Source organism: Microtus ochrogaster (genome assembly GCF_000317375.1).
Source record: "Microtus ochrogaster isolate Prairie Vole_2 chromosome 14 unlocalized genomic scaffold, MicOch1.0 chr14_random_2, whole genome shotgun sequence".
NCBI lineage: Eukaryota > Metazoa > Chordata > Mammalia > Rodentia > Cricetidae > Microtus > Microtus ochrogaster.
Genome location: NW_004949097.1, coordinates 709,558 through 720,320, shown reverse-complemented (window position 1 = coordinate 720,320; position 10,763 = coordinate 709,558). Strand labels below are relative to the sequence as shown.

Below are 10,763 nucleotides of genomic sequence, written 5' to 3'. Positions count from 1 at the left end.
CTCAGAGTACAGTTTGAAGGAGTTAGATCTCTCCTTCCACCACGTGGGTCCTAGGGATTGAGCTCAGGCTGTCAGGCTTGGCCCAGGTGCCTGCCCTACTGGGCCACCTCACCAGCATCCCTACAAATGTTTGCCAGAACTCGCGTATAACCCTCCAAGCTGGGTGGGTTCAGGTCCTGCTCCGGGGACTTGAGTGGCCTCAGATAAGTCCCCGAATTTCTCATAGTCTCATTTTTCTCCTGTGTGCAAAGGAAAACAAGGTCCCATCTGATAACGGTGCTTGCAAGCCCTGGGTGAGCCCTTTTCCGGTTTGCCTGCAGTTAAGGGCGTGTGATGGTTGGACACACCTGCTGATTCTTTTATGGTTAACTCTGGGAGCACCCAGCCGAGGTTGAAGCTGGCCAGGTGGTTGCAGAGGGCACCTGGGCCATTAGTTAGGGACACCCACTGCACACGTAGTGGTAGAAGTTGTTTTCGGGGTTCCGTTCTTTCTGAAGCAGAGAAACACTCATTCAATGCAACTTGTAAAGCTCCAGACCAGCCCAGTCTTATTGCCTCTTTGCTGTTAGGTATCGACGCCTCTCTCTAAGTCCTTGTCAGCTTAGTTTGCAAAAAAGTCTGTATTTCTGGAAAGGCAAGAAAAAGGTATGGAAAGGAAAAGAAATCTGTTTTCCTATATTTTTTTCTTGGTTTATATTCATTATACATAACGAGGGATACGATTCAAGCATGTAATTTTCTTTTTACGTATTAACCCCTGTGCACACCCCTTTTCCCCCCTTTACTAGCTCTCTTCTTTTCCCCAGATAGTCATACGTTTCTTATCATGTATGTGTAAACCTATCTATCCATCCATCCAGCATCGTCTATCTTGACACACACACACACACACACACAATCTAGATCCACATATGAGAGATGCTCGTCTGAGTGTATAAAGCTGAAGACCCACAATCTTTGTCTTTTCAAGTTTGGTCTTTCTCGCATATATGTGACTACATATATATGTGTATGTAAAAAAGACTGCACACTGAGAGAAAACATACTTGTTTTTACTTAAATCTGATCTGGCTTATTTCACTTCATATGACGATTCTCAATTCAGCCTACTAGAAATCTTCGCGTTGGTTTCTGCACATGGTCCACCCGGTTCACCGCTCCCAGCGAGTGCAAGTCCAGCGTGTGCAAGCCGCACTCGCACTTTTTATGTCCCTGTGCACCGCGCAGCCCGGGCACCGCAGCTCCACCTGGCTCCGCGGCCGGGCGCACAAAGAGCGGCGCGGGCGGCGACGGGCCGGGACGCAGAAAGTAGTCCCGACCACGCCGGCCCCAGTGTCGGCCGACGTCGCCTCACGCCCTCCGCCGCCCGGGGAAAGAATCCCATTGGAATGCGGCCCGGGAAGACCTTTCCCCGTCCGGCTGCCGGGGCTCGCGAGGCCCATCTCGAAGGGACACTCCGCGGGGAGTGGGCGCGCGCAGTGGCGGCGGCTCCCGGGCTCCGGCGGCGGCGCGCTGAGGAGGGGTCGGGCGCGCAGGGAGACGGCAGCGGCCCCGCGGCGAATCCCTGCGCCGCAGCGAGAGGAAGAGGCTGAATGAGGCGCCGCGCGGGGGACGTGGGGCGCCGCGGGAGGAGGCGGCGGCATGGGGGCAGGCGCTGGCGTCGCGCGAGCCCGGGCCGGAGCGGCGCGCTAGAGCCCTGACGTGCGCCCTTTTCTTTCTTCTTCTCGGTCTTCTCCCGGCCGCGGAAAGCATGAGCGTGCAGACCCGCCGCTGCGGCGGCCGCCCCGGCTCCTCGCTCGCGCGTCCCCTGGCCGCCGGTAGCCGGTGAGGGCCGCGAGCGCGCGCCGAGCGGGGAAGATGGGGGCCGTGCTGAGGAGCCTCCTGGCCTGCAGCTTCTGCGTGCTGCTGAGAGGTGAGGCGAGGCCGGGGCAAAGTTGCCGGGGTCGGGGAGAGGGGGAGGGGAGGCGGCGGGGACAGCGGTCGGGAAAGAGGCCTGGTGCCCGGGTGCCGCGCGAGAAAGGGGCCCGCGATCGGGGGCCGCGCCCGGCCACGGTGCACACCCCTGCCCGGCCCCGCGGAGCGCCCGGACAAAGCTGCGGGCCTTGGGGGTGACCCCGGCCCCCAACACTCCGTCCAAATGACCGACTGTGCCTCGCTCTGCCTGCACTCCGGGCAGAAAGGGTCTTTTGTAGTTCGGCTTTCAGCACCATTGGTGTTGACCTCCTTCTCCCTCGAAGCCCCCACCTTTCTCGTGTCTCTTAGGTGAACTTTTTTTTTCTTCTTCTTCAAACCTCACTATTTTTCCTCTCCCCTCCAGGCCTTGTTACAACTAATAATTGGCTTCCGTTTGGGATAGAATGATCCTGGGTGAGAGCACAGTTGGAAATTGACTCTAGGGTTATAGGTCGCGCTTTTCAGCTTTGGCGACTCTTCTGAGCCCATAATAAAAACACAAACGTTGTCCTCGCAACCCCTGGCATTCAGGACTCGCCCCCTGTTTTCGGAGTGTGCAAGTGTACAGTTGGCACCAAGTAAGGAAGTCATCCTCGTGTGGCGAGGAGCCTATCCTGGGAACTAAATTATCATTTGCTGGGCACCCCTGGGAACTGCTTGGCACTTTAGTAAATAACAGAATGCCCCGGGTAATTTGCTATGGGAATCGCTTAAATTGAGTGGCTCCGTGGTGTTTGGAATTGGACTGAGAAGCTGACACCTACGTCCTGGCTTTTTGCTGTGTGACAGTTTGCCAAGCGAAAGCTTGTCGACGGTCTTCTCCAGTTGATGAGAGATTGGGCTGATGCTGTTGAGTGTGTGACCTGTGCAGGAATGTAGGTGGTGGTTGGCGCTGTGACTTGCAGTTCTGCTTTTGTTAATTTCACTTGTGCCAGTTAATGGGACCTCTCTGGAATTCTTAGTTATTAACTTAACCAGCTAAACTTCTAAGTCCTCCAGAAGAAGGAAGTCGACCAAGCAGAATAGTAACTAACAATCTTACAAGCGGGACAGGTGTGTCATCTCTGTATATGTGTGGATTTGAGTAAGAGTAGTTGCCTTTAAAAAGAAGTAAAGTAAGCATTTTCTAAAAATAAGCATAACCCAGATTGTCTAGTCTTACTTGTAAACTCCGGAAAAGATAATTGCTGTTTAATTTCCATGGCAGAGGACTTCATATCATTACATACTCGAGAGATTTAATAAGTATGTGTTTATTTTGTTATAGTAAACTCTACTATGAAAGGAGATTTCGCTATAGCTGTGAGGAAGTTGTAATTGAGAATTTAATTGACAGGTTCATAAGAGTTAAATGTAAGAGCCAGTGGATTGATTGGAGATGTGAAAGCCCAAATCCATAACCTAGGCTGGATTTGGCTTCTGATAGTGTAGTTGCAGTTCTCAGCAGAGCATGGTGTGGTGCAAATGCTGTTTATTGTGATACCAGGTTTGAGTCTAGAGTAGATTCGTGATTTGGGTGTATTTGCGGTAAAGTTCAGAAGCATGATGCTATGTAACAAGTCCCAGAAGAAGTAACTGTCCAAAGCGGAGCTTCCTTTAAATGTAGCATAATAAGGTGATCTTTCTTCTGTTTAGCACTAATTGTGAGTACATATCATTTCAGTAAAACTGTCTTTTGATATAAAAGATTCTTCTTCCTAATTTGAATTCTCTTTACTCCTTGAATTCTCTTTACTCCTTGATAATGTTAGCGTCTGTTCTGACAGTTGCCGTGAGTTTTCCAGGAGCAAATTGTGATTTAATTCCTTGTAGTTCACAGAGCAGGTGGCACTTCACACTGGGTGTGAGTCTGGGACTTTGGGCCATGTGGCCTTGTTTATCAGCAGTTGAGAATCATTTAGTACTGCCATGGTCGGGCAGCACCACTATCCCTGTTACCAGGTGATGAGGTTTATTGGAAAAACATTTGAAACTTGGGGATTTCAACCCAGAAGTCTTGAGTTTAAAGCCAGATCTTCATCTCCCAGCCTCCCAGGTTCTCCCAGCCTCAGTTTATCTATAAACCATGGGTAATGATACCTGTCTGTCTGATTTGCAGGGTTATTAGGTGTGTTTAATGAAGGAACATATAAAGTGCTTTCCAAATATTAATTAAAAAATGTTTTTAAGACAGGATTTTTCTGAGTTGCCCAGGCTGACCTCTAAATGCAACTGTTCTCCTTCCTCAACCTCCTGAGGCTCATAAGTGTGGTTTTGTGTGTGAGACTTTTTTGATTATGGATGTGTCCTCGATTGTTGGTGATTACAAATTTAATTTTCAGGAATGTTTAAAGTAGATGGTATTGTGGTCATTTGCAAGGAGTGGGGCCAGCTAGTTTCTCTTGGCAGGAGTGCCCTGTGTAGCTCCCCGTGGTAGCTGTGCATCAGGCAGACAGGGCTGTGCTCTGTTAGACTTCACAGCTTAGGTTAGGTCTAATCTACCCAGGTGCCAATAGAAAAAAAAACAGTATCTCTGTTTCTAGATGAAATATTTTTGGAAAGAATTATAGTTCTATGCTGGGTGGTGGCGCACACTTTTAATTCCAGCACTTGGGTTTAAGGCCAGTCTGGTCTACAGAGTGAGTTCTAGCACTAGATCCATAGCTACTGAGAAATGCTGTCTTGAAAAAGCAAACAAAAATTACAATTTCATAAAAGATTTATTTTTTTAATTTTAAAAGATTATGTGTGTCTGTATTTATGAATGTAGAGGCCAGAAGCATGGATTCCCTGGAGCTAGAGTTACATGTGGTTGTGAGCCAGCACTGTAGATGCTGGGAATTGAACTCAGGTCCTCTTGAAGACAGTGTCAAGAATTACAGTACTTGAAGGCAAGCATGGAAGCATATGCCTGTAATTCCAGCTCGTCAAGGCCAGTCTAGACTACATAGTAAGTCAAACTTTATCAGTAACAACAACCATCACCCCCAATACACAAAATACAAACTTTGAAATGATGTCAAAATATATATGTAGTAAATACATGCTTGGTTTTCTTTGAGGGGGCTTTTTAAACTTCTAATTATATTCTGTATAATATTTTTTGGGGAATTTTATACACATGTACAATGTATTTTGGTTATATTCATCCCCCCACATTCCTTCACCTAGCTCCTCCCCCTAACTTTTCCTAAATCTGCCCTCACTCTAGAGTTCTTTCTCAAAATAACCCACCAAGTGCAATTTGTGTTGCCCTGTATACTCCTGAGTTTGGAGCCATTTACTGGAATGTAGTAAACCTAACGGGGGCCACACACTGACTTTTCCTCTCCCAGAAGCCATCAGCTGTCCATAGCTCCTTAGGTATCAGTGGGGCTCATGAGCTGCTCCCCACCTCCATGAATGCTGACAGACTTGATCTTGTGCAGGTCTTGTGCAGGTAACCCCAGCTGCTGTGAGTTCCTGAGTGCGGTGGTCCTGTCATGTATAGACATTATTTTGCTCTGACCTCCATGACTTTTGGCTCTCTTAGGAGTTCCTGATCCTTGTGGTGAAGGGAGTGTGATGTAGATCTGCAGATGTCCCACTTGTGGCTGGCCTTGTTATGTGACAGCTCTTTGCTACCTGCCTTCCTACCCCTTCTCCCCCTTTGTGGACTGGTGAATGGGATCAGAGCAACCTAAAGTGTTTCTAATTTACATTCGTAGAAAATGGAGTCTTCCAAAATGGATTTTCCTTTAAATCAGGTATTACAAAATTTTGGGGCCGTCAAATAGTCTTTGGCATGGGAATCAAGAGATCTAGGTCATAGTTCTAAGTTTGGTGTTCTGTGCTTGGGTTGGTCACTAAGTCTCCTTATACCTTATTGTCTTCATCAATGCAAGGGACCCTTTTGTAGATTTCTGCCCATTTAAGGGCTTTGAGAAGTCTTGAAGGTACAGGGGTCAGTTGTAGCTTTCCTTGCAGAGTAGCACTCAGACTTGACAGTGGTATGTTTTGTTTTGTTTTGTTTTCCCTTTTTGAGACAGGTCTCCTTACAGACTCGCTGTTCCTGCCTCTGCCTCCTAGGTTCTGGCATTACAGGCATGTCCCACCATGCTTGACTCCTGACAGCGTATTTGTTATGCGCCTTCATGCTTGTGCACCTGTGTAGGAGCATGTGCTCTGTGTGTAGGAGCATGCGCTCCGTGTGTCCTCAATTGCTCTCCATCTTATATTTTGAAAAAGGTTCTTTAACTGGATGTGGTTTTCAGTGATTGGCTGATCTCAAGCCCCCGGGGTATTCCACTCCTGTCTTTACTTCCCCATGCTGAAATTACAGATATTTCCGTGTGGGTTTTTACATGGGTGCTGGAAATATGAACTCAGGTCCTCCTGTTTGCATAGCAAGCATTTTGCCCACTGAACCATCTTTTTTTTTTTTTTTTTTTTTTTTTTTTAATGGTGAAAAAGTGTATATTTAGAATTAGCCGGCTGGGCTCAGTTTATATGATTCCAATCTTGTTGGCAACATCCAGAGCATCATAATCAGGAGCCAACCGAACATACGCCTTCTCTGTCGGGCCTTATGAGGGTGTTGACTTTGGCTACATCGATGTCATAGAGTTTCTTCACAGTCTGGTGCTTGTTGGTCTTGACGTCTACAATGAACACAAGTGTGTTGTCTTCTATCTTCTTCATGGCTGACTCGGTGGTCAGGGGGAATTTGATGATGGCATAGTGGTCAAGCTCGTTCCTCCGGGGCGCGCTCTTCGGGGGGTATTTAGGCTGCCTTCGTAGCCGCAGGGTCTTGGGACGCCGAAAGGTGGGCGATGTGCGGATCTTCTTTTTGTGGCTGTGGGCGCCTTTCAGCACTGCCTTCTTGGCTTTCAAGGCCTTCGCTTTAGCTTCGGCTTTGGGAGGGGCAGGAGCTTTCTTCTTCGCTTTTGGCGCCATCTTGACGAAAAGGCCTGAACCATCTTTTTAAAACATTTTTTTTTTTTTTAAAAAAAAAACATTTTAGGTAACTTTTGCTGTAAGAAACACACTGGAGAAGATAAGGTGATCTTTTGAGTTTTAGGCAGACTCAGGTGAATTGGTGATGTTGATGACAAGTTGGTTTTGTTTGATCCGGTGCTTTCGTCCTAGCTTACTTGTCCTAGGTTTGCCCATTTGGCTAGAGAATAATTTGTAAGCCTTTTAAGTTTCAGTTTACTGTTATCAGAAGTGCTAACAATGTTTACCCATCCATCTGTTTTTTAGGGATTTTTTTTCTTTAATTAGAGCAGTTCCCATTTGCTAAACTGACCTGTGTCCTTAACCACACTTTGACCATCAAAAAAAAAAAGCACTTATCTTTTTTCAATATCAGGCAATTCTGTGAAGAGATACATTGATGGTAATTATTTTCTGAGAACAAAATTTGTCTGAATAATTTAGATGTATTGGAAAAACAAGTAAAAAATTTGGTACTAACTACTCTGGGAAACTGGTTTTCACTGTGGAAATTTTAGTGAAAGTTTATCTTTGGAGATGATTATAAAGACTCTGTTAGAAAGGTGGGTTTTTATCATCCTGTTTTCTGTCACTCTCTCTTCTGACAAGCAAGTTATATAGCCTGCTTTGCTTTCTGTTCAATCATAACCAGCAAGATATTAGCGAGAAAAGGTTTGTGAAAGAGTACTGCCACTGGTAGGCATTGAATAGGTGGCTGCTCCTAGTTAAGTCAGGCTTGGTGGCTGTAATCCCAACATTTACAAGGAAGTGGCAGGAAGATCAAGAGCTGAGCTTGAGGCCATCCCGTGCTACATGAAATCTTGTCTCAGAAAGTCCTATCAAAATGTATCCAACTTTGAACATTTAAATGCTCACTATGCTTCAGGTACCACTTGTCTGTTGATAGTTTCAGGACTATGTTTTTGAAAGTTTTAAATCTGTTGCTGAAGCATTCTACTTCTGCTGTTTGTGTCTTGCTTTATATGAAATAGAATGATTGCTGGCTACTTTATATTTATTTTACATTATTGGCAGTCCCACTGTAGCCCAGGTTGACCTTAAACTTGCTGCCCTTGTGCTGCCTCAGCCTCCCTTCACGCCGGGACTGCAAGGTGAACAGCCCCTCTCCGCTTTCTTTTTACCTTCTGTTTTCATGTGCAAATACGTCGTGTGTGTGTGTGTGTGTGTGTGTGTGTGTGTGTGTGTGTGTGTAGGTGTGTTGGGGGGGTGTTGGGGGGTGTTAGAAACTGGCATTTACCGTATTTTGAGGCAGGGTTTCTCACTGGTCTGGGACTTAATAGCAAGTGAGTCCCAGTGATTTGTTGATCCCTGCCTCCCTGTTTCTGGGTTACAGGCCCACTGCTTCTGGCTGTGGGTTTACTTTTATTTTTTAATAAAACATGGGTTCTAGGGATTAAACTCAGGTCCTCTTGCTTGAAAGACATTTTAAAATAGTACGTTATGGACTGGCCCATTCCCCTACCCGCCTTTTACTTTCTGAAGGGTTATAGCTTTAACACTGATTTAGGTGATGTTTACTATAAATAAGCTAAAGAGTGGAGAAGTCAAACTCGATTGATGCTTTTTCACCTAGTAAAAGAGTTAAGTAAGATGGGTGTGGGTGGTACGTGCCTTTAATCTCTAATCTTTGGGAAGATCTCTGTGCGAAGTTCTGTGAGTTCAAGGCCAGTCTGGCCTACACAGTGAGCTCCAGGACAGCCAGGGCTGTTACACGGAGAACCCTGTCTTGAAAAATTAAAGAAAAAAGGAAAAAAGAAAAGAGTTCAGTACAAGTAAATACAATTTTATCAAAGTGATTAGAAGTATCTGGTTGGTGGGTTCTTTCCTGAAGACTGAGTAGATGCTATCTGTACTAAGTTCTTAAGCGTTCTTAGCCTTAGCATGTGTTCCCGTGTCTTCTGTAATAAGTTCCGCTTTAATGACTCAAGCATTGCTCTTTAAGGATGACTGTGAAAGGCAAATACATAAAGAAGAATCAGTTTGCCCTTAACATGATTTATTTTGCTGGGTATGGCAGTGCAAGCCTTTAATTCCAGTTAGTTGAAGGCTATGATGGAAATATTGAAGTTTGGAGGCTCTAAATAAATAAAAAGTCTGTCTATTCATAAGTACAGAGAAAACGGTGTTGTTCGAAATTAGTACAGTTTTGTTTCTTACGGCGTGTTAGTTCTGGCAGTGATGATACTCAGGAAAGGGTCAAGCTGCTCAGGCATGAGATTAGAAAACAAGAAAAAGTGCTTGGGTTCTTCTTGTTGGGTGATTGCACTTGGATGCAATGGGTCTGTTGTCTATTTCCTGTTGTTTAGTTTGCTTAGAAGGGCCATGTATAAGTGCTTTGACCATTTGGAACTAATTTCAGGAGATTGGAGATGCAAGATGATGTTGAAGTATGTAAGTGACTAATTGATACCAGGCCTAACGTCACTGGTCAGGTTCTTAGTGTGAAGAGAAAATGCAGAGGTCACCCTGATCATCAGTTGCCATCCCCCCACAAGAAAAAAGGTCACTCAGATAATACAGTTTTTACCTTACCAAATACTTGACTAGGAGGTATTTTCTGCATTGGCCTTGGTTACTTTTATCACTGTAAGACCCAGGTCACACGGTGTAGATTATTAGAGTAAGAATCTTTATTATTTATTGGCCAACTTTATTAGAAAGTGGAGATTAAGAATATTCCCATATTTTGGAAGGCAGAGGCAGGCGGATTTCTGTAAGTTTGAGGTCAACCTGGTCCACAGAGAGTTTCAGGACAGCCAGGGCTGCACAGAGAAACCCTGTTTCAAAAAACCCTGAAAGAAACTTGTATCTGTGCTTGAATACACAGATTTCCCCTTCTTCTCTTTATTCCCTAAACAACAGTGTAACATGTTTTACAAAGTGCTTATGTGAGGTGCTATATTCTTGAGAGGATTAAAGAATTCAGGGTGGGATGTCTGTCTGTGTGTGTGTTAAATGTACACGCCATGCATATGTGTTAAATGTTCATACTACACATTTTATATAAAATTTTTACATCTACAGGTTTTGGTAGGTGGCCTGAGTTAGGTGTGGGGTAGGAGGATGAGAGTGGAGGTGCTAAAGAATTGGTTTGCAGAAAGTGACTGTACTGTGCTCCTCTCTACCCCCATGTTAGGTGTGGAACCAGGGCCTGTGCATAAAGGCAAGCACGCTCCACTGAACTGCATTCAGTCCTTACTTTTTGGAGAGAGCTCAAATCTTGTGGTCCTTTTGCCTTTACCTCCTGAGTGCTGGATTATTGATATGTTCTACCATTTCTGGCTATGGCTAGTCTTTTAAACCCATTTTAAAAAAGGCATAATTCACATAGTGTAAAAATTTAAAAGTGTTCACATAGCACACAAATCTCCATTTTTAAGTGTCCAGTGGTTTTTAGTATATTGACAAAGTTGTAGATATCACTATGATCTTATTCTGGAACATTTTTAGTATTTGCCAGTAGTCTTCAAACCCCTTAGCAGTCCTTTGTATCTTCTCTGTCCCAGTCTCTGGTAATTGTGCATCCGCTGTGTCCTCCGTGGATTGCCCTTTTTGAATAGTTCAGAGAAATGAGACAGTGTGTGGCTTTTTGTGTCTAGCCTCTTTCATTTTGCATAATTTTTGTAATATCGTAAACATGAATCTGTATTTAATCCCTCTTTATAGCTGAGTAATTGCATTGTTTAAGATATGTGAAGTGGCCGGGCGATGGTGGCACACGCCTTTAATCCCAGCACTCGGGAGGCAGAGACAGGCGGATCTCTGTGAGTTCAAGACCAGCCTGGTCTACAGAGCGATTTCCAGGACAGGCTCCAAAGCTACAGAGAAACCCTGTC

At 45.2% G+C, this 10,763-nt stretch overlaps 1 protein-coding gene and 1 pseudogene across 1 annotated transcript in view; one reads left to right on the top strand and one right to left on the bottom strand.

Annotated features, from left to right (window-relative positions):
* Positions 1-1,604: 1,604 nt before the first annotated feature.
* Lrp6 (LDL receptor related protein 6) overlaps positions 1,605-10,763 on the top strand; it is a 130,078-nt gene continuing 120,919 nt past the window's right edge. Inside the window, exon 1 of the mRNA XM_005364492.2 lies at positions 1,605-1,912. Within this exon, the coding sequence (XP_005364549.1) occupies positions 1,858-1,912 (55 nt within the window). The 5' untranslated portion in view covers positions 1,605-1,857. The remainder of the gene's footprint in view (positions 1,913-10,763) is intronic.
* LOC106144274 lies at positions 6,403-6,882 on the bottom strand (annotated as a pseudogene).